The sequence below is a fragment of the Moschus berezovskii genome, chromosome 7 (assembly GCF_049115385.1).
Source record: "Moschus berezovskii isolate FMDL1 chromosome 7, NW_MosBer_1.0, whole genome shotgun sequence".
In the NCBI taxonomy this organism is placed as follows: Eukaryota; Metazoa; Chordata; class Mammalia; order Artiodactyla; family Moschidae; genus Moschus; species Moschus berezovskii.
In genome coordinates this window covers 99,913,226-99,938,645 of record NC_142466.1, presented here as the reverse complement: position 1 = coordinate 99,938,645, position 25,420 = coordinate 99,913,226, and the positions used below count along the sequence as shown (strand labels likewise).

Sequence of the window (25,420 nt, the reverse complement as noted above, 5' to 3'; positions counted from 1 at the left end):
TGTTTACTTGAAACATAGAGCAGAATAACAAAGCTAATGCCTATAACTACTGTGCCTTTGAAGTTATCCCAGTTTTATTCATAACATTAATTGGAGAATTTGCCTGTTAACCAAAGATACCTCACATGCTGAGCATTTTGAAAGATCGAATCTGTGGAAGAATGTATTAAAGAAATCACTTTCAGTGATGCTATTAATAAAAATAGTCTCTACTTTAAAGAAGATGGCACATACATGGCCCATGGCCCACATGCTGTCCCTCTGTTCTTCCATTTCCATGTCTTGGTTGCTAATTGATAAAGATACAGTTTCCTACTGAGCCTTTTCAGAATCCTCCTCAACACAGCACTGTGCAATCAGTTAATCAGAGATGGTATGAGAGTTGGAATTCATTTGTTATCCCCATTTTGTGCATACTTGTTCAGTCGCTTCAGTTGGGTCTGACTCTTTGCTATCCCATGGACAGTAACCCACCAGGCTCCTCTGTCCATGGGATTGTCCTGATGAGTAGGTTGCCATTTCCTCCTCCTGGGAGATCTTCCCAACCCAGGAATTGAACCCAGTCTCCTGTGGTTCCAGCACTGCAGGCAGATTCTTTACCACTGAGCCACCAGGGAAGCCCAATCCCATTTTAACGGTAAGTAAATCCTTTGTTCCACCCAAATAATCACTTTAAGTGTGTATCATCTAGGTTTTTCTCCCACCACAAGTATAGTTTTCTGGTTTTTGTCAACAAGATCTGCTGTCCCTTATCTTCTCAGCTCATCTGAGCTCACAGACAGCTGTGGATGTTTCTAGCAAACTGACAGTTCTACCTTAAACACTAGAATCTCTCAGTCTCTGCTTCAGAACTTTCTGTGGCACTACAGGTTTCTCTTGATTAGGGACAACCCAGAATTGTGGGAAAATGCAGTCTGGGAGACCAATACTCAGTGAGGAGCAATCTATTTCCCCAAGTAGGAGAGAAGAATCAGAGGATAAATGTCCTGGCCTTGCCATTCCTTCATGGCTCAGCTGGTAAATAATCCAACTGCAGTGCGGGAGACCTGAGTGTGATCCCTGGGCTGGGAAGATCCCATGGTGAAGGGAACAGCTACCCATTCCAGTATTCTGGCCTGGAGAATTCCATGGACTGCATAGTCCATGGCGTCGCAAGAGTCTGACACCGACTGAGTGTCTTTCACTTTCATTTTCACTTGTCATTCCACAGTAGGAATGTCCCAGGATGTGTTCTCCGTGGCTTATCAGAAGTTCCAGAGGGGGACTGAGTGATTATCTGCTCATTAGTGTTTAATTTCCCTGATTTTCTTTCTTCATTCTTCATTTGTGTTTCCTAGGATCACCCAAGTCCTCATGTCAGGGTCTGCTCTTAGAACTAAAGCTAAAATGGTGTCTTTTGTCTCCATGTTATGTAGAACATTTATTCACAAACTTCAGTCAGTGAAGTTCCTCCTGATGATCCATAGACTGAGAGGCAAGCTCTGACCTACCACTCCATAGCAGATCCAGTAAAAACATCTTTCTTTCCTCTATGGAAATTCCCACAGGAGAATTATAGCATTATAGGTCAGAAATCCAACAGGGTGCTCACTGGCAAAAATCAACATGTCAGCACAATAGCTTTCTCTTTTGGAGCCTCTAGAGGATACTATGTTTCCTTGCATTTTCTAGTTTGTGAAACTCTGCACAGCTTGCTGTCTCTGTCTCTATAGATGTATTTTTGATGCTGCATGTTATGGGAAGGTGAGCTCTATGTCTTCCTACCCTGTCATCTTAATCCCCCTCATTTTTACTATTGGTTTTTATTCCTGTATTAGAATTATTGATGATAGTGATTTTAGTGAAATTGGAGGAAACTGATATTATCTAAAATCTGATATTTCAGAAAATCAGTGGGTATTTTATACTGGGCATAATGTGATGTTTGTTTTCTCTTATGTAAAACAAACAATTAAAGTCAATCAGTTATTTCATCTTTAATGATACTCACTTTTAACATTTTTTTATTTGCTCTGTAACATTGACAAAATTACATAAACACAGACAGATGAACATATACACACATATGAGAAGAAAAAAATCTTCAAACCAAGAACATCTTGCAAATATTCATACCATTGCAGGTAATGAAGCATATTGTGGCATATCTATAGAACTCTATAATATCAAACATGACTGAAGAATGATTTATTGTACTACCTTAATTTTCCACACAAGGAGGCCAGAGAAATTACATTTTTTTTCAGACATATACATTGCTAAAGAAAAGATTTCATTTTTATTTAAACAGTAACTGCTAATGTAATTTTAGTCATACTGAAAATCTTTAGCCATCACTGCAAGTCATCCCAATGATTTAATCATATATCCACTGATCAAAAAGCTTACAAAAGTAGCAATTCTTTAATATCTGGATTTCAATTTTACAGCTCTAAACTTTACTCAAGAAAAACTAACCAGTGAGAGAAGAAGACTATCTTCCACATGCAAACTGTGTGATGAAAAGTCAAAATTGAGAATTGAATCATATGTCAAGATTATTGAGATGAATGTTGTCCTACACATGGAGTTCTCCATTTGAATTGATATCCCATCCTGTTTCTCTTCCTGGTTGGCCTTAGTAGGAAACCAGGCCAATAAGGGTTAGAGAAACAACCTATAGTAAAACAATCAATCATCTCTGCTGCTTATTGTTAGAAATAAAGAAAAAGCAAATGACTAAAAGTTAGAAAACTGGATATATCTTACAGACAGGTATAATCCTCATTGATTGGAGAGTTTTCTTAATATATATTATATTTATTATGTTAATGGCCAAAAGCCTTTTATGCATATGAACTACAGGTTTATTTTTTTATCACTTCCATATATTTCTAACAGAACTCATAGTTCACACTTGGCTCATAAAATATAGCATTAGGAAAAATCCAAGAGCCTCTGCTATAGATCAGAGTCTAAATTGATAAGTAAAGTTGTCTTTAGGTGATACTAGTAGCCCTTATGGAAGAATTAAGTACATAGGTTAGAAATTAGAGCTACAAGTAATAACTCAAAAAACTGAGCCTGTACTTTTTCTTCATACTAAATTTGGAGGGGATATGATCCTTAATTATTTATATGTAGTGGAAACCTTTTTTTTAAAATTCTAATCTATTATGCCAGACCATAAATAGGAAGGGTACGAAACTAGGTAATATAACTTCTAAGTTGAGCTAACCATTTGAGAGTGAATATAGTCACATTGAGAAGAATCTTATCAAATGAGATTAGGCCATATCCTTGTGAGCTAAATAGCAATTGGAGAATTAGTTTGATTTTTGTAAGTCATATGTTTCAGTTTAGGATCTTGGAGATGCCTATCCCAAGTAAGTAATTTCAAGTAGATACTCCAATTGACAGACATTGTCTGTCAGGCAGACATACGGTTTGAGTGTATAACGCATGTACAGTGTGGTATACACTGTATACTAGTGACAGTAGTAAATAAGTCCTATAATTTTCCTTCCCTGGTGAAGTTTTTATTTTTATCAAGAAAACAGGCAGAATGCAACAAATGATTTTGACTAGAGAGAGAAGTAGATTGATTAAAGATAGATTGGGAAACAAATAAAATATATTGATAGATATAGACAGACAACAGGTGGTTATATATGTTACACAGAAGAATATAGCATGTTCAAGAAGTAGCTGGGTGACAGGGAAGTGAAGGACAAAAAGCTGTACAGAGAAACATGTCTGGATCAAGTGGATCACAGACCTAAATAGAAAATGTAAAACTCTAAAAGTCTTAGAATATAAGAGAAAAATTAAATAATCTTGGGTTTGGTAGTATGTTTTTAGATACAATCAAGGAAATTGGTGAAAGAAAGAATTGATAAGCTAGACTTCATTAAAACAAATTTAAAAGCTGTGCTTTATGTAAACATTGACTAGAGAATAGAAAGATAAACCACAGAGTGGGAGAAAATATTTTTAAAAGATATATCTGATAAATAATGTCTATCCAAAATATTCATAGAATTCTTGAAAATCAACAATAAGTAAACAGACAATCTGGCTAAAAAATGAGTCAAAACCTTGACCTCATTAAAGAAGATAGATTACAAATAGCATATGAAAGGGTTCTCACCTATGTGTCTTGGCAGACATGCAAATCAAAACAATGAGGTACCACACCAATTAGAATGGCCAAAATCCAAAGCACTGAACTGTCAAATGCTAAGAAGTATGTAGAGCAAGAGTAACTCTAATTCATTGCTGGTGGGAATGTAGAACTGTAAAGCTCACTATAAAAAATATTTTTCAAATTTCTTTTGTGTATGTGTATATATAAGCATGTGTAATAAGTAAAGTACACATACATGTATGTGTGTCTGACTCAGTCGCTCAATCGTGTCCAACTCTTCGCAACCTCATGGACTGTAGCTCACCAGGCCCCTCTGTCTGTGGGGTTTTACAAGCAAGAATACTGGAGTGGGCTGTCATTTCCTTCTCTGGGAGAGCTTCCCAACTCAGGGATTGAACCTGTACATGTATATATCTGTATGTACACACATATATACATACACACATATCTTTTTGACTTACAAAGAGCTATAGATATTTAATGTAGACACCTTGATGACTTCATGAGTTTGGAGATAAATATATATCTTAGAAACCATCACCCCAGTCTTCACTATAAACATATTCATAACCTCCAAAAGTTTCCTTCCACCATCTTTATATATTGTTACCATTTTTTAATATGATAAAAACAGACCTAACACTTTAGCAAATTTCTAAGTATATAATATAGTATTGTTACAAAGCTAAACATTCTTACCATCCAATCCATTAATTGTGCTCCATGGTTTTTACCCAAAGGGGTTGAAAATTTATGCCTATGAAAATATCTACATATGCATGTTTATAGTAGCTTTATTCATAATTACTAACGTTTAGAATCAACTAATATAGTTTTCAGTAGGTGGTGGTGGTGGTGGTAGTTTAGTCACTAAGCTGTGTCCGACTCTTGTGACACCATGGACTGTAGCCTGCCAAGCTCCTCTGTCCATGGGATTCTCTAGGCAAGAATACTGGAGTGGGTTGCCATTTCTTTCTCCATTTCAGTAGGTAAATAGATAAATTGTGGCATATCTAGGTAATAGAATATTATTTTGCACTACAAAGCAATGAGCTATTAAGCCATTCAAAGACATGGAGGAATCTTAAATATATATTGCTAGATGAAAGAAGCCAGTCTAATAAAGGCTATTAATATTCCAACAATGTGAAATTCTTGAAAAGGAAAAACTCTGAAGATAGTAAAGAGATCATTGGTTTCTAGGGGTAGGGGGCAACAATGAGATGAATCAACAGAACACAGAAGAGTTTTAGGACATTGAAACAATTATGTGTCATTATGCATTTTTTAAAACCCATAAAATGTACATCACCAACAGTAAATTTTTGGTTTTATGTAATAATGATATGTAAATGTAGGTTCATCAGTAGTAACATGTATTACTCTGGTGAGGGGTGTTGACAATGGGGAAAACTATGCATGTGTGGGTACAGGGCATGTATGGGAAATCTCGGTACAAACAGATTAATTTTTCTGTAAACCTAAAACTAAAAGTAAAATCTATTTTAAAACACTCAGGTAAAATTTAAGCTGAAGACGATTAATTTGAAGATGTCAACATTGTGAAGTGTGTGGAGAACTGTGTTATTAGCAGAGGGAACAAGTGTGACGCCTAAAATCCTTGCTGGTCTGTATAGTTAAATACAGAAAGAAATCCAGTGTGACAAGACCATTGTAGGTAATTTTGATACAAAAGAGCAGAGAAGTAGTGAGCAGTCAGATTATTAAAGACTTTGTAAGCTAGAGCAGAAGGAAAGTTTATGATTAACGTGATTGTAATACACTGGGAAGTTTGAGTAATGGAGAAACATCATGACTTTTTGTTAAGAATGATTTACAGCATAGTGGTAAGAAATGATAGAGGGAGCTTCCCCTACGTTTAGGTGGAATTTGGGAGGATTGCCAAAGAATTTATGCTTTTGAACTGTGGTGTTGGAGAAGACTCTTGAGAGTCCCTTGGACTGCAAAGAGATCCAACCAGTCCATTCTAAAGGAGATCAATCCTGGATGTTCATTGGAAGGACTGATGCTAAAGCTGAAACTCCATACTTTGGCCATCTCATGCGACGAGTTGACTCACTGGAAAAGACTCTGATGCTGGGAGTGATTGAGGGTAGGAGGAGATGGGGACGACAGAGAATGAGATGGCTGGATGGCATCACCGACTCTATGGACATGAGTTTGAGTGAACTCCGGGAGTTGGTGATGGACAGGGAGGCCTGGCGTGCTGTGAATCATGGGGTTGCAAAGAGTCAGACACGACTGAGCGACTGAACTGAACTGAACTGAGCTAAGATATAATATCTAATTGGACTTCTAGTGTGAAAGTGATAGAAATGCAGTGAAAAAGACCAATTCAATTATCTTGGAGGTAATCAGGAAGAATTTGTTAATTAATAAGTAGGATAAAAGGAACAACTAATTATGAATGACCCATCAAATTTGGATTGAGTCAGCAGGTTAGATATCACTGTCATTTACTGATTTGGTGAAATTTTGGAGAACCACAGGAGGGGTACCAAGAGTTCTATTTGGGAAATGTTAATCTGAGAAAGTGAAGAGCTCTTTGGAAGAATAGTTATGACAAACCACCTGGACAATGTAGTAAAAAGCAGAAACATCAATTTGCCGACAAAGGTCCATATAGTCAAAGCTGTAGTTTTTCCAGTAGTCATGTATGAATGTGAAAGTTGGACCATAAAGAAGGCTGAGCTCTGAAGAACTGATATTTTCAAACATGGTGCTGGACAAGACTCTTGAGAGTTCCTTGGACAGCAAGGAGATCAAACCAGTCAATCCTAAAGGAAATCAACCCTGAATATTCATTGGGAAGACTGATACTGAAGCTGAAACTCCAATACTTTGACCACCTGATGCAAAGAGAAGTCGCATTAGAAAAGACCTGATGCTGGGGAATATTGAGGGCAAAAGGAGAAGGGGGTGAGAATTTCATCTCAACCATTGAGGATGAGATGATTGGGTGGCATCACTGACTCAATGGACATGAGTTTGAGCAAATTCAGGGAGATAATGAAGGACAGAGAAACCTGGCATGCTGCAGTTCACGGTGTCACAAAGAGTCAGACACAACTTAACAACTGAACAACAATGACAAAAAATTGAGATGGGCTTCCTTTACCATTCAGCGGTAAAGAATCTGCCTGTCAGTGGAGAATGTGCAGGTTCAGTCCCTGGGTCGGGAAGATCCCCTGGAGAAGGAAATGGCAACCCATTCTAGTATTCTTGTCTGGGAAATCCCATGAACAGAGGAGCCTGGTGGGCTAAAATAACTTGGTTGCAAAAAAGTCAGACATGACTGAGAAACTAAGAAAAACAACAATTTTGAGTTGCCTGGAAGACAGTGATGTAGATGCTTTAATTTAATATTTGGATATGTGAATTTGGAGTTGAGTGGATAAATCAATATATGTTTAAAATGCAGGATTCAACAGCATAAGAATGATGTATAAATCCCTTTGAATGGATGGGATAACTCAGGGAAATATACAGATAGAAAAGAGATAAGCTGTTGGGATAAAAAGATACTGCTGTTTGATTTGACTATATGGAGGTTTCCTGATGACCTTGCGGCAGTTCAGTAGAATGGTAAAGGCAAATGTTCAGTTGTTCTTTCACTAGATATTAAATTTGAATCTAAAATTTGACTTTTGAATATCATGTTAGAAATTTTTAAGGGTATTTTTAGAGGTAAAAGGGGGATTTTACATGATTTCCTAAACTAACACAACATTGTAAATTAACTACACTTCAATAAATTTTGTCATGTCAATGTATGGCAAAACCAACCAATATAATATTGTAAAATAATTAGCCTCCAATAAAAAATAAATTAATTAATTTTTTAAAAAAAGAAAAAAAATGTTTTCCTAAATTTTCAGACTGATGCTATTCTTTTCAGAAAAGGTTGAATATCTGAACACAGAATTTTACTATAAGCAGAGGGAGAATGAGGAGTTTCCTAGAAGGGGGAGAGGAGACCAATGGGGCAGGATACTGTTTGTCATCACAACTGATTCAGATCAGCAAGGTAAGATCACCTGGAAGACCATGAGTTACAACAGCCATTAACCCCTGAGTAGTTGATATATGGAGACAGGGGCCAATATTTAAAGAACAAAGAAACTACACTTCACTCTTAATAGAAAGTTAGCTTTTGAGTGCATATGGAATAGGAGACCCTTCCTTTAATATTAAAGGGGAAGCTTTATCTTAGATCTAGAGTTTATATTGGGAATAAGAAAGGGGAGAGAAAATCACTTAGCAAGTTCTGCAACATTGTTGAGTTCATCTGAAAGAGTATGTTTTAAATAAAAAAAAAGATTTAACTGACACTAATTGGCAAGGTTTTGACTTTTGTTTTATATTGCTTTTTATTTTTTCCATGTTAATAGGATTCATGGGGTAGAAGAGAGTTTAATATAGTTATAAAGTTAGCTATTTTCACATGAAAATAATATCATGAAAGTATTTTCACTCTGCTAGTAAGTGAATGAGTGAGTGAGTGAAGGTCACTAAGTCACGTCTGACTCTTTGCGACCCCATGGACAATACAGCCCATGGAATTCTCCAGGCCAGAATACTGCAGTGGGTAGACTTTCCCTTCTCCAGGGGATCTTCCTGACTCAGGGATCGAACCCAGGTCTCTCGCATTGCAGGAGGATTCTTTACTAGCTGAGCCACAATGGAAGCCCAAGAATACTGGAGTGGGTAGCCTATCACTTTGCCGGCAAGTCTTCTCAACCCAAGAATCGAACTGGGGTCTCCTGCATTACAGGCAGATTCTTTACCAACTGAGCTATCAGGGAAGCCCATGCTAAACTCTGCTTAATTCTGGTTTATTTGCTTTTATATATATATATATATATTTATCAGATTATCAATATGTCTCATTTAAATTTACTCACATTTGTAATTTGGACAATTTTGATTTACATCATTCCTTAAATGGAGAGAAGTTGGCCACCATTTTCTGTTAAAACAATCAAATACATAAAATTTTTGGTAAGCAATTATGTTGTATATCACAAACCAGTCTTTTCTCCCTCACCTTAAATAATTCTGCTTCCCTTAACCTTTCCACTGGCACTTTAAAAATCTTCATTCATGTGGTGTTCCCACCACAGTCTTAAATATTTCTTATGAAAATGTTCAAACCTGATGAAAATCTTGTAAAAATCTAATCAGATTACAGAGATTTTATAAGAATGATAAATTTCATTTCAAACTTTTAAGCTAGTTCAATTGATTTTTAATCTTATTTTATTTAAAAGGAAGCAAAACTAACTTACCAAGTATGTTTATCTTGTCTTGGAAGCAGAGTATTCAATATCCATCAATTTGTTTGTGGCTGGTTATTCTTCAGAGATGGTGTAGGCTCACAAAAAAGCAGTACTTTTTTTTTCTTTTTCCTTTTTTTTTTTTTTTGAGGAATTGTACTTTTAATTTGTGCTTATTTGAAAGTAGATTTTATGAAATTTGTTTGACTTCCCCTTATGACTTCTATGATTCTTTATTTAAATCTGTGGGTATTAACTTCAAGTTGTTTAAATCTATGGATTCAACATTTGGATTTTTTGAGTCCTTTGTTGATTTTGTTTTCTTCTTTGTATCCATAGATTCAACATCATTAACTTCTACATTCTTATTTAAATATTATTTTTGAATCTTTCTGGGGGGTCTTTCATTGAATCCTCACTCCCCAAATTTCATGTAATTAACCTCCAAGCCCTTTTAATGTTTTTCCTTATTTTTTTTTAAATGAAGCTTTTCTGAGTCCATCTTTGAATTCCTCTTTCCCCCATTTTACAGATTAATTCATTAATTCTTTGAATACCCCTTCCACTCATAGATGCAGTTTCAGACTACTAAAATTGTTTCATCAAATGTGCTTTTGAATTATTATCCAAGGCCTACTTTCCCTTTTTGGCATCTTTCTTGGCATCTTTCTTGGCATCCTTCTTGGCATCCTTCTTGGCATCCTTCTTGGCTGCATCCTTTGGTTCACTTTCTGCCTCCCCAGGCTTCTTCTCATCTTTCTTTTCTTTTTTACTACCCTTCTTCTTTGACTCTTTCTTGTCCTTTGAGTCATCACCTTTCTCACCTGCTTTCTTTGGGTCTTTTTTCCCTTCCTTATCCTTCTTTGAATCTTTCTTTTCACCTTCTGATTCTGTAGCAGACTCCTTGCCCTTCTTTGATGCTTTCTTATCTTTTTTGTCATCTTTCTTTGCATCTCCTTTCTCACCTTCTACCTTTGATTCAGACTCCTTGCCCTTCTTTGAACCTTTCTTATCTTTTTTGGAATCTTTCTTTGCATCTCCTTTTTCACCTTCTGATTCTGTAGCAGATTCCTTGCCCTTCTTTGAATCTTTCTTATCCTTTTTGGAATCTTTCTTTGCATCTCCTTTTGCACCTCCTGAATCTGAGGGAGACTCCTTGCCCTTCTTTGACCCCTTCTTATCTTTTTTAGCACCTTTCTCTGCACCTGCTTTTTCATCTTCAGATTCTGTAGCAGACTCCTTGCCCTTCTTTGAATCTTTCTTATCTTTTTTGGAATCTTTCTTTGCATCTCCTTTTTCACCTCCTGAATCTGAAGGAGACTCCTTGCCCTTCTTTGACCCCTTCTTATCTTTTTTAGCACCTTTCTCTGCACCTGCTTTTTCATCTTCAGATTCTGTTGCTGATTCCTTGCCCTTCTTTGAATCTTTTCTCTCTTTTTGTAAATCTTTCTTTTCATCTGGTTTCTCTTCTTTAGCTTTTGATTCTTTCTTTGAAAGTTTCCTGGATTTTTCCTTTGGTAATGTGGGCTCTGCTTCGGAATCTGATTTGTCTTTGTCTTCTTTACTTTTCTTGACCATCAGAGATGAAGGTTTTGTTGCCTTTTTAGCATCTTCCTTGGAGGAAGGAGTTGCTTTCTGGGGAGGCTGACTCCTGGCAGCTAAGTAAACAGATGGCCTCTCAGAAATTCTCATTAAAGAACGGTGCATCCATAAAGGTCGTTTACGATCTCCCCTTAACTTCTCTTCATCATATTTCTGAAATATTGGTTAGAATAATGATGAACAACTTGTGTGTGAGTTACACAGCCCTTTTTACCAGATATTGAATGCATTCAACTTTGACCATGAACAGATTTTAGATTTTGATAAATAGAGGATAAGTGATAGTTTACATAGTTTATTTTTCTTTTTAAAAAATTTTGTTCCTTGTACTAAAGGACAACCACACCTCATTTTAGGCCTAATTTTAATTTGGAGGACCTTCATAATTCCCTCAAGATTTATGTTAAAATTCTGAGACCTCCACTTTCTAATGACATATCAGAAGCTCTCTTCACAATCATGAGAGACTTTTTTTTTTTTTTAACTCTGTTCTTGAAGCTTGTTGGAATATCTTACCCACTTTCCATTTCTATGCTAACTCAGTAATTATTCTCTAATATCTAAAAGTTTCATGTTCAAGTGTATCCTGGTCTCTATTGTCACGTTCAAGATCTCTAGAATTTTGAATGCTACATGTTGTTAAAATTAAAAGCCTGATACTCCTCTCCTTGACAAGATATAATTTGAACATCAGCTAGGAACCTGCAATAATGAAAGTAATAACCTTTGGTTGACGACCAGTTTCTGCAGAATAGTGCATTCTGTTTTCATCTCCTAATCAAATATTTTTTAAAAATTTAATTGCAAAATTAACAAATTTTGGAAAGAATGTTAATGAATGGTAAAACAAACAATAAAGAAAAAAAAAGAACATGAAAAAACAGAAAAAACTGGGTTACATCAACAAGAGTTGAAGATACATCATTTTGTGAAAATTTTTCTTGAATTTTTTCATATTCCAGGACGATCCCAGAAACATTGGAAAATATTAATCTTCTCATGCTCAGAATTCTAAATTATGTTTTTCTGGAAATGAGAAAGCATTGAAACTTTCTCAGTGTATGATGTAACTCCATGATTCTAATGAGGGAATATCTCCAGCTAAGGAATATTTTCTGAATGTTCATACTAACTGTAACATTAGGATATCCAGATTTCTGTGTTTCTTGGATGCATATTTTCTGTAATGTGGTATTGCTGAACTAATATTTGATAGAAAATACTGGAATAATTTTTATACAATGAAAGGCAAATAAAATACATCTACTTTCTCCAAGTAGTAGAATTGAGTTATCTGTAACTGTACTATTCATGGACTTCCCAGGTGGTACTAATGGTAAATAAGCTGCCTCCTAATTTAGGAGGCATAAAAGATGGGGGTTAGATCCCTGGGTTGGGAAGATTCCCTGGAAAAGGGCATGGAAGTCCACTCCAGTATTCTTGCCTGGAGAATCTCATTGGCAGAGGAGCCCAGTGGGCTACAGTCCATAAGGTTGCAGAGAGTTGGACACGACTGAAGCAACTTAATGCACACATATGGTCCAGTATGCCATTTAAAAGTCACACATGAACTGAATCCAATTGAATTGTAAGATCCAATTGCTCAGTTGTACTAGTCTCATTTCAAGTGGTCAGTAGCAATATTGGAATTATAATGTAAAGATATAAAATTCTTCCATCATCACAGAAATTCCATTGGTCAGCACTGATCTATAACATATATAAAATACTCATGATTTTAAGATTATTATGAGTAAAATTATATAACTTTTTCAATACTCACAGGACCTGTGTCTTCTAGTAGCTGGGAAGGTTTTGATCTCCTTCTTTTTCCTGGCCTTGGTGGTTTGGGAAATGCCAGGGCAAAGTGTTGCTGATTCCATGATTTTTTGCTTAATTCACTGACTGAAATAAATAACAAAAAAAATAAGCATACATCTCAGAGTAAATAGAATTTTACAGGTCTAAAATAGCAGTAAGGTGATTACATGTAAATGAATAAATAAATGATTCAAATTATGCTTTCATGCTTTTTGTAATATTTGATTTTTTTATTATTATCATGAGGAAATTAAATTTGATTGTTTTAAAATTTTGACCAGCTTTATGGTTACTATATAGTCGTTGTGAAACTAATATAGTTTGTAATGTAAATATAAAGAAGCAGTTTTACTGTTTCCTCTTAATGCTTCTATCTCTCCATTCTAGATTTTTTTTTTCTAATACTCTTTTGGTTGGAATACAATTCTACTGAGAACAAAAGATGTGGTAACTACTTCTGTAGTTTCCAAAGTACTCAGCATATTTCTTGTTTAAAATAATCAGTAAATATATGATTGAGTCTAAAATTCTCTTAATTATTAATAATTTTCTAAGCTACAAGAGTAAATGTTATATGCCCAAGAACTGCACTATTATCACTGATATACTAATGAAGAAAATTGATAAGGAGTACCTACAGAATTATGATTTTGGTGGTTGAGTTACATAGAAACTATAATATAAACAGTTAAAAGCATTGAGGTTACCAATGAGACCAGTGAAAGAGATATGTTCACTCAATTTAAATATGTACAAAACATACGATATATGAGACTTGTCCAGTGAGTCACCTAAAGACAGAATCAGGATCAATAAGAAAATATGCAAAATGAAAGATGTGTTTAAGTTCAGTATATGAGTTAAAATTGATTACTTGATATAAGAGAAGGAGAAGGAAATGGCAACCCACTCCAGTATCCTTGCCTGGAAAATCTCGTGGACAGAGGAGCCTGGTTGGCTGTAGTCTACGGGGTCACAAAGTGTCGGGCACGACTAAGTAACTAACACTTACTTACACTTCAACATCAGATTGACTGGCCTTGTCAAGTAATGAATTTTTTGTCAGTTATAAGTCTGGTACAGAGTATAAGGAATGTAGCAGAAGACATTTCTGACACAGATGAGAAGTTGTTTATCCATTTTTTACATTGCCTTTCACATGTAAGATTTTCTGTTTCGAGATCTAACATGTAAATATGTCCTTCTTTATGATGCTAAACATATTTACTTAATTTTCTTTGAATTAAAGACAAGACATCTTTAGAAGGTATTTACTGAACCCATCAGAAAAGTGCTTGAAAAATTAAAAGTTGATTTTTAATAATGCTCCATAACAGCTGTTGTTTTATCACTTATCCCTAAAATTACTTACACATTTTTTTTGAATGAACTCTTTCTTACCTGGAACGTAATTATCATATGCTCCAAAGTTTATTTTTTGGCTATTAAAATAAGAGGGAAAAGTTTTAATTAATTTATATAAAATGACTCTATTTAATGGTCGGTATTACACATATACACTTGCCACTGCAAGCTAAAGAAATATTTTGCATTCTTAGATCTGTTTATTATGTAAGATTACTTCAAACAGGAAAATGGAGAGCAGTAAATATGTATTTTTAGTACAAACTTCAACATAATTAAAATAAGGATGGTAAAGATTTTTTTAAAAAAATCATCAATTAACATATCTTAAATATTGACATTTATGGTTTATTTTTAATGTGAAACTCTGAATGAAACTTTCCCCACTTTGTGTTCCAAAGACTCTTAAAATTGAACTGTAAGACATTGTAAGAATTATAAGACATAGTCTTTAAAAGACTATGCCTAAGTAAGACCAGATCCTCAAAATAATCTCATAATTTAACCAAATCCAAATTAATAAATGGCAAACATATTTTTCCATGAGATGCATGTGTGTGTATGTGTGCATTGGTCAGTGGTTATCACAATGATTGATATGGATTTTGATGTTTTCAAGATAAATAAAACTGGTGTTGTAAAGTAGTTTTTATTTGTCTTAGTAATATAAGCATATGTTTATGCTCACAAAGAAACATTTTTCATCTAATTCTTATTTATTTTAACTAAGGCACATAATATCAGTTAAAGGAATATATTTACACATTATCCCATTATATTACAAAAATAAAGTGATGATCATGAGTTTCAGTTGTACACACACACACACACACACATGCATACACCTAAAAACACACATGCCCACAAAGCATTTTACTTTTTTGACATTACATAAATAATACTAATAAAATATAGTAAAAAAAAATTAGTATCTTTGTAGCTTCATTACAATTTTAGTTCCCAGCATAAAACCTGGCACACGTTTGCCACTCTACAAAAATGTGAATAAATTAATTGAATAGAATTTAAGATGTATTGACTACTAAGTTATCTGACCTAGTATTTCTTGACTGGAGATGTGTATTAAAACTACTTGTCCTACTATATCTAAATCTCTAGGCTTAGATCTAGCCAATGTACATTTATATACTGCTGAAAAATTTTTATTTTCAACCATGGTTATAAACTTATTTTTTTTCCTAAGTGCTCTGAAAAAGGAAACATATTATTATATGAGGTTTTAAAGTGGTACATAAGCATGGTCCATGAAATTGTATGTAATCTCTGAAGAATATTCTTTGATCATTCTGTTCAGTTCAGTTCAGTTCAGTCGCTCAGTCATGTCCGACTCTTTGCGACCCCATGAATCACAGCACTCCAGGCCTCCCTGTCCATCACCAACTCCCGGAGTTCACTCAAACTCATGTCCATCGAGTTGGTGATGCCATCCAGCCATCTCATTCTCTGTCGTCCCCTTCTCCTCCCGCCCCCAATCCCTCCCAGCATCAGAGTCTTTTCCAGTGAGTCAGCTCTTCACATGAGGTGGCCAAAGTATTGGAGTTTCAGCTTTAGCATCAGTCCTTCCAATGAACACCCAGGATTGATCTCCTTTAGAATGGACTGGTTGGATCTCCTTGCAGTCCAAGGGACTCTCAAGAGTCTTCTCCAGCACCACAGTTCAAAAGCATCAATTCTTCGGCAATCAACTTTCTTCACAGTCCAACGCTCACATCCATACATGACCACGGGAAAAACCATAGCCTTGACTAGACGGACTTGGTTGGCAAAGGCAATTGAATTAAAAATCAATAACAAAATTACAGTTGACCCTTGAACAACAAGGATTTGAACTCATCAGTTCAGTTGCTCAGTCATGTCCAACTCTTTGTGACCCCATTGACTACAACACGCCAGGATTCTCTGTCCATCACCAACTCTCAGAGTTTACTCAAACTCATGTCCATTGAGTTGGTGATGCCATCCAACCATCTCATCCTTTGTTGTTGACTTATCCTCCTGCCTTCAATCTTTCCCAGCATCAAGATCTTTTCCAATGAGTCACATCTTCTCTCAGGTGCTCAAAGTATTGGAACTTCAGTTTCAGCATCAGTCCTTCCAATGAATATTCAGGACTGATTTCCTTTAGAATGGACTGGATTGATATCCTTGCACTCCAAGGGACTCTGAAGTCTTTTCCAACAGCACAATTCAAAAGAATCAGTTCTTCAGCTCTCAGCCTTCTTTATGGTCCAACTCTCACATCCATACATGACTACTGGCTAGACAGACCTTTGTTGGTAAGTAATGTCTCTAGTTTTTAATACGCTGTCTAGGTTGGAAATAGTTTTTCTTTCAAGGAGCAAGTGTCTTTTAATTTCATGGCTGCAGTCACCATCTGCAGGCTTTTGGAGCCCAAGAAAAAAATGTCTGTCACTGTTTCCATTGTTTCCCCATCTATTTGCCATGAAGTAACAGGACTGGATGCCATGATCTTCGTTTTTTGAATGTTGAATTTTAAGCAAGCTTTTTATTCTCTTTTTTCACTTTCATCAAGAGGCTCTTTAGTTCCTCTTTGCTTTCTGCCATAAGGGTGGTGTCATCTGTCTATTTAAGTTACTGATATTTCTCCCAACAATCTTGATTCTAGCTTGGGCTTCCTCCAGACTGGAATTCCACATGATGTACTCTGCATATAAGTTAAATAATCAGGGTGACAGTATACAGCCTTGACGTACTCCTTTCCCAATGTGGAACCAGTCCTGTTGTTCAGTGTCCAGTTCTAACTGTTGCTTCTTGACCCGCATACAGCTTTCATGTGAGGCAGGTAAGGTGGTCTGGTACTCCTGTCTCTTGAAGAATTTCCCACAGTTTGCTGTGATCCATATAGTTAAAAGCTTTAGTGTAGTCAATGAGGCAGAAATAGATGTTTTTCTGCAATTCTCTTGCTTTTTCTATAACCCAACAGATGTTGGCAATTTGATGTGTGGTTCCTCTGTCTTTCTAATCCAGCTTGAACATCTGGAAGTTCTCAGTTCATGTACTGTTGAAGCCTAGCTTGGAGAATTTTGAGCATTTCTTTGTTAGTATTTGAGATGAGTGCAATTGTGCAGTAGTTTGAACATTTTTTGACATTGCCTTTATTTGGGATTGGAATGAAAACTGATCTTTACCAGTCCTGTGGCCACTGCTGAGTTTTCCAAATTTGCTGGCATATTGAATGCAGCACTTTCACCACATCATCTTTTAGGATTTGAAATAACTCAGTTGGAATTCCATCACTTCCACTAACTTTGTTCATAGTGATGCTTCTTAAAGCCCACTTGACTTTGCACTCCAGGATGTCTGGCTCTAGGTGAGTGATCAGACCATCATTGTTATCTGGGTCATTAAGATCTTTTTTATATAGTTCTTCTTTGTATTCTCGCCACCTCTTAATATCTTCTGCTTCTGTTAGGTCCATACTGTTTCTGTCTTTTATTGTGCCCATCTTTGCATGAAATGTTCCCTTGGTGTGTCTAATTTTTTGAAGAGATCTCTAGTCTTTCCCATTCTATTGTTTTCCTCTATTTCTTTGTACTGATCACTGAGGAAGGCTTTCTTATTTCTCCTTGCTATTCTTTGGAACTCTGCATTCAGATGGTATATTTTTGCTTTTCTCCTTTGCCTTTTGCTTCTCTTCTTTTCTTAGCTATTTGTAAGGCCCCCTCAGATAACCATTTTGAATTTTTGCATTTCTTTTTCTTGGAGATGGACTTGGTCACTGTCTCCTGTACTTTTAGAATTTGAAAAAAGTATTCACATAATTACTTGATATTTACAGGGGAACTTAATTGAATTTGTAAAACATTCCATCATAAGCAGAAGAATGCATTTTTTTTCAAATGTACATGGAATATTCCTCAGGATTGATCATATTCTGGGTGTCAAAATGAGCCTTGGTTAATTTAAGGAGGTTGAAATCATATCAAGTATATTTTCTGATCACAAGACTATGACATTAGTAATTAATTTTTTTTTAAAAAAAGCCTAAAAATAAAACATGTAGAGACTAAAAAAATACTGTTACTAAACAATCAATGGATCATTGAAGAAATCAAATAGGAAATTAAAAAAATACCTAGAGACAAATGACAATGGGAGTATCACATTCAAAACCTATGAGACAGAGCAAAAGCAGTTCTCATAGGAAAGTTTATAGCAATACGATGCTACATGAGGCAAGAAGAAAAATCTCTAATAAACAACCTAACTTTACTCTAAAGTAACTAAATAAGTAACTAAACCCAAAATTAGTAGGACAAAAATCATAAAGATAACAGCATAAATGAATGAAATAGAGATGAAAATACAATAGAAAAGATTAATGAAGCTAAAAGCTGGTTCTTTGAAAAGATAGACAAAATTGATAAACTGTTAGTGAGACTCATCAAGAGAGTCTCAAATCAATAAAATCAATCAATAAAATAGCAAATGAAAAAGAAGTTAGAGCTGACATCAAAGAAATACAAAATATCATAATAGATTACTCATGACATTATATACCAATAAAATGGACAATCTAGAAGAAATGGACAAATTCTTAGAAAATTACAATCTCCCAAGACTGAACTAGGAGGAAACAGAAAATATGAACAGACCAATCACAAGTACTGAGTTTGAAACTGTGATTTATAAATTCCCAGTGCACCGCAGATTCATGTCCATGTATGGCAAAACCAATACAATAATGTAAAGTAATTAGCCTCCAATTAAAATAAATAAATTTAAAAAATAAATAAATATAAATTCCCAACAATCAAAAGTCCAGGACCAGATGGTTTCACAGGCAAAGTCTCTCAAATATTTAGAGAAGAGTTGGTGGGTTGTTATTTCCTTCTTCGGGGGATCTCTCTGACCCAGGGACTGAACCCATATCACCTGCATTGGCAGGTGGATTCTTTGCCACTGAATCCAGGAAAGCCATCCTTCTGAAAGTATTCCAAAAAAAAAAAAAAAAAATACAGAAGAAGGAATATTCCAAAGTTCATTCTATGAGGCCACCATCACCATGATGCCAAAACTGAAGACACCACAAAAAACAGAAGATTACAGGCCAGTAAACTGATGAATCAGAGAAGGCAATGGCAACCCACTCCAGTACTCTTGCCAGGAAAATCCCATGGGCGGAGGAGCCTGGTAGGCTGCAGTCCATGGGGTCGTGAAGAGTCGGACATGACTGAATGACTTCACTTTTACTTTTCACTTTAATGTATTGGAGAAGGAAATGGCAACCCACTCCAGGGATTCTCTTGCCTGGAGAATCCCAGGGACAGGGGAGCCTGGTGGGCTGCCGTCTATGGGGTCGCACAGAGTCGGACACGACTGAAGCGACTTAGCAGCAGTAGCAGCAGCAAACTGATGAATATAGATGCAAAAATTCTCAACAAAGTACTAGCAAATGAAATCCTTTCAGTACCTTAAAAGATCATACACCACTATTAAGTGGGATTTATCCCGAGAATCCAAGCAGTTTTCTATATCCACAAATCAATTAGTGTGTCACAACACAACAACACATTGAAGACTAAAAACCATATGATCATCTCAATAGACGGTAAAAAGCTTTTGGCCAAATTCAGCAAGCATTTATGATAAAAACTCTCCAGAATGGGGACAATGAGGGCACATGCCTCAACATAATAAAGACTACATATTTCAAAACTACAACTAACATTGCACTCAATGTTGAAAAGCTTGAAAGCATTCCCTCTAATCTGTGATGAAGAATCAAGAATATACAATGGAGAAGGCACAGTCTTTTCAATAAGTGATTCTGGGAGAACTGGACTGCTACATGTAAAAGAATGAAATTAAAACATCTGATCACACCATACACAAGAACAAATTCAGAATGGATTAAAGACCTAAATTTGAGACCAGATACTATAAAACTCTTAGAAGAAAACATCAGTGCACAGTATACTACAATGCTTTTTGCCATAAATTGCAGCAATGTATTTTTGGTGCATCTCCTAGAATAATGGAAATAAAAATAAACAAATGTCACCTAATTACGCTCAAAAGATTTTTCACAGCAAAAGTAACAATAAACATAAAGAAAAGAAAATCCACAGAATGGGAGGAAATCTTTGCAAATAATGCATCCAAGAAGGGATTAATCTCCAAAATTTACAAACAGCACACTCAGCTCAATGCCAAAAGACTAAACAACCCAATCAAAAAGTGAGAAGATTTAGACATTTCTCTAAAGAAGACATAGAGATGTCCAAAAGACATGTGAAATGATGCTCACCTTCACTAATTATTAGAGAAATGCAAGTCATAACTACAATGAGATCACATCATAGTAGTCAGAATGACCATCATCAAAAAGTCTATAAACAATAAATGCTGGAGAGAATGTGGCAAAAAGGGAACCCACCTACACTGTTGGTGGGAATGTAAATTGGTATAGCCAGTACGGAGAACAGTATGAAGGTTCCCGGAAAAAACTAAAAATAAAACTATCGTATGATTCAACAATCCCACTCCTGGACATATATCTGAAGGAAAACATGGTTTGGAAGTATACACGTACCCCATTGTTTATTGCAACATTGTTCACAATAAGCAAGATATGGAAGCAGCCTAAATGTCGATTGATGAAGGAATGGATAAAAATGATATGGTACACATGTACAATGGAATATTAGTCATTAAAAAGAAGGAAATAATGCCATTTGTTAACAACATGTATGGACCTGTAGATTATCATATTAAGTATGTAGATAATGATAAACATCATAATCACTTATATGTGGAATCTTAATAAAAGATACAAATGAACTTATTTACAAAGCAGAAAGGAACTCACAGACTTAAAAACAAACTTTATGATTACCAAAGTGGAAATGTAGGGGGATGAATAAATTGGGTGCCTGGGTTGCCATATACATACTACTGTATTTAAAAGTAGATAATCAACAGGGTCCATGTATATGTATAACTGAGTTACTTTGTTGTACACCTGAAATCTGCAAATCAGCTATATTTCAATATAAAATGATAATTTAAAAAAATTAGAGCAAATATAAAAATCCAATGTTTGCTTTCTGAAAAGATTATTAAAATGTATTGACTTTTAAAAAGACTGATTAGAAAAACAGAGAGAATACACGGATTACCAGCATCAGGACAGATGAAAGTTTTATAATTATATATATTTTAAAGGATAATGAGCTATATCAGTAATAATTTTATTATAGTAAATTGAACAACTTAAGTGAAATAGATGAGCTCCTTGTAAAATTTTTTTATTTACCGATAAGTGTGTTAGTCTCTCAGCGTGTCCAACACTTTGTGACCCCATGGACTGTAGCCCACCAGGCTCCTCTATCCATAAAATTTTCCAGGCAAGGTTACTGGAGTGGGTAGCCATTCCCTTCTCCAGGATTGTTTACCAGTACTGACACTCAATGAAACAATAAAACGGTGAACAGTCCAATAACTATTAAATAAATTTCATCTATTATCTTAAAGCTTCCCAGAAAGCAAAGCACAGACTCACAGCGTTTTACTGATAAATCAAATTTAAACAGTAAGGAAAAAATATTAACTCTACACAATTTTTTCAGAAATAAGAGGGAGCAGAGGTTTAAACCCATTCTTGAGACTAATATAAAGAACTCTGTCATCAAAATGTCTCAAGAACGTTATTAGAAATGTATATTACAGACACAAAATTCCTTAATGATTTCTTAATTTTTCTTGCTGAAAAATATGTAATATATGTAAAGTCTAATACATCATGATCACTGAGGTTTACTCTCTGGAATGTAAATGTGTTGGTTTAAGGTATATGAATTAATCAGTGTAATTACTTCAAAAAAATAAGAAAGTCCTCTTGATCATCTCAAAATATTTAGAAGTTTTGAAAAAAGTAACATCCATTCATAATTAAAGAGTCTGAGAAAACGAAAAATAGAACACACCTTCTTCAAATAGAGAAAATTATTGACTATCTTTCGTCTAAAATCTGTAAACAAGTTATGAATATTCACTTCATTCCTGCGCTGTAACCTAGACCCTGTTTTGTTCGATAAGGCACTAAAAGCGTTAAGACTGGACAGGAAGCAAAATGGTCTTTATTCACAGAGTGCATGATTGAGTAAATACTATATTGAATGACAGCTGAAAAAACAATTACTTAGTGATATTTAGATATAAGCTCTAATTGTATAAATTAATTTTATTTTATAATTATAAAATAATATACATTTAAGGAAACAATAGTATATAACTTGTAATAATAGAAATTATTTTAAAACAATTTTATTGAAATATATGAGACCTATGTAAGAAACTAAAAAAATAAAATCCTTTGAGAAATGAAAGGTGAAAAGGAAAAAAATTTATACATGTAAAAATATATATTTCTCTGATTAGAAACAAAAGAACCCTTTAAACACACTAGGATACCTTAAGCTTTAAGGATTAATGACACCAGTCATCAGCTACAATATAGAGGATCTGACATGTTCATCATCAATGATAGATACACAAATAGTACTATCAATTTTGAATGCAATTTGATATTTTAAAAATAAAGTTAAGCATGCACATGTTTTATGGTTTAGCATTTTCACTAGTAGCTTACCCAAGAGAACTCTACCAAAGACTTGGGGAAAATATTTATAGCAGCTTTATTCATAAGAACCCAAAACTGAAGTACCCCATAGTAATCAAAAACTAAAGCAATCAATTGGGGAATGGGTAAACTAAGTACAGTATATCCATGCAATGGAATACTACTCAGCAATGTACAGGAATGAATTACTAGTGTATGCAACATGGCAACGCGGATGATTCAAAAGAATGTTATACTGAAGGAAAAAAATAAATTCCAGAAACCAAAAATTAAAGCATATATATGTTATGATTTAATTTGTATGATTTTCAGGAATAGGAAAGATTTTCAGTGGTATCTTAGCAGCCATTTGTGAAGAGGGGAGGAATGGACTGAGTATAAACTGGCAAAATGTAACTTAATGATATGGTTGAAATTCCTGTTTCTTAAGGTTGGCTAGGTTAGGGTTAACGACAATTCAATACACTTAATTTTAATTTTACTGAAAAGAATTCATAGGACCCAAAAATATCAGTGATCCGAATATCATAGTTCTCACTCACTATGTAAATTTACACACGTCATAAGCAGTTAAATCAATTTACTATTTTAGGACTCGATAGTTCCCCTAAGTTTGGTTCTGGTAGTAATCGAATCTCTCTCCTTGCCTCTCCGTAACAGTCAAGAAATTTTTTTTTAGACCAGGATGTATTCAGATTTAATTTTTGAAGTTTCTTATAAAAAAAAAATACACAAAAAACCACAAACTGCCAGGAAATGTTTTAATAGGTGTTATTTAAAAACTATTTTTATGTGAATATAAATTTATTTCTATCCTTCATTAAAGAAGTCCCTCAAAAGTTTGGAAATGGTCTAATTTAATTACTTTAAAAAGAAGAAACACGACATTTAAGTCGAAAGGCTGTTATTTTGTGATACGATTAGTGTTTGAATTAAGGTTTTTGAATATATATATTAAGGTATTTTGGCTTCCCTTGTGGCTCGGACAGTAAACAATCCGCCTGCAACTCAGGAGATGTGAGTTCGATCTCAGGGTAGGGAAGATCTCCTGGAGGAGAGTATGGCAACCCACTCCAGTATTCTTGCCTGGAGAATCCCCATGGACAGAGAAGCCTGGTAGAGTCCTCCATAGGGTCACAAAGAGTTGGATACAACTGAAGCAACTTAGTCCATGCACACACACGTGTGCGTGTGCATGCGCTCACACACACACACACACACAATGTATTATACAAACATACAGAGTAACTAATACTGCATCTTAACTAAGATTAAATGGAACACAGAAGCCACAAATCTACGTTTACTTCAGATCCACACATCTAATTGTTCGAAAAAATGTTCAGTACCTGTGAACTTTTTTATGCGAAGAAGACACACATTGTCAACATTATGGAATATAATATGCTCATGACTTAACAAAGGGAAGCTAGTTTTAGATTTTCCTGAATAAAAGGTTGAGATCCCAAACTAGGAGACATGAGGAGATCATATTTTAAGAGAAAAATCTGTTTCTATATTACCACTGGAAATTGTACTTTATTAAAGGGTTACACATTGAACTAAGTTTGTAGGATTTAGTTTTGGTCTGGAAACTTAAGAACAAAATACACCTGCTTTTACTTTTTCCTTCAATAGTATCTCTGTTTGGAAATAATTATAAAAATGAATAATAAATTCATAGGGTAAGAACTCTCAATAATGTGATATTGCCTCCAATCTCATTTTGTTGAAGTCTTTTTATGTTATAGTAGATGTACAACTTTAAAGGTTATGGTCCATTTCCCTTTACACTTAATACAAAATATGGGCTATATTCACTATGTTGTACAATATATCATTGTAGCTTGATTTACTTATACTAGTTTGTGCAACTCTTATTGCCTCCCTTTTTGTTGCCCCTCCTCACTTCCCTCTCCCCACTGGTAAGCACAATTTGTCTTCTGTATCTCTGAGTCTGTTTCTTGTTTGTTATATTCACTAGTTTGTTTTATTTTTTAGGTTCTATGTGTGATATCATGCAGTATTTTTCTTTCTTTAACTTATTTTACTTAACATAACATTCTTCAAGTCCACCTATTTTGTTAGACTAGCACAATTTCATTATTTTCTTTATGGCTGAGCCATATTCTATTTCATATATATATATGAAATACATATATGTGTATATACATAAATATATAAATAAGCATGAGTCAGACACGTGCTCAGACAGTCAGACACGTGCTCAGTTGTGTCTGACTCTTTGCAGCCCATGGACTATAGTCCACCAGTCTCCCCTGTCCGTGGGATTCTCCAGGCAAGAACACGAGTTGGTCACCATTTCCTTCTCCTTATGCATATATGTATAATAATATATATATATATATAGTGGCTTATCAGGTACCACCACAGTGGTAAAGAATCTGCCTGCCAATTGAGGAGACACAAGGGACACAGGTTTGCTCTCTGGATCAGGAAGATCCCTTGGAGTAGTAAATGGCAACCCACTCCAGTATTTTTGCCTAGAAAATTTCATGGACAGAGGAGCCTGGCAGGTTATAGTCTATGGGGTCACAAAGAATCAGATGTAACTGAGATGTG

General features: G+C 35.0%; 1 protein-coding gene across 1 annotated transcript; it reads right to left on the bottom strand.

Moving 5' to 3' along the window:
* Positions 1 to 10,056: 10,056 nt before the first annotated feature.
* CYLC2 (cylicin 2) lies at positions 10,057 to 20,534 on the bottom strand. Its single transcript, XM_088837786.1, has 5 exons — positions 20,504 to 20,534; positions 19,667 to 19,724; positions 14,248 to 14,288; positions 12,809 to 12,930; positions 10,057 to 11,178 (listed from the first exon to the last, which is right to left on the bottom strand). Exons 1-5 carry the CDS (start codon positions 20,532 to 20,534, stop codon positions 10,057 to 10,059), a joined length of 1,374 nt encoding a protein of 457 aa, XP_088693912.1.
* Positions 20,535 to 25,420: the final 4,886 nt, after the last annotated feature.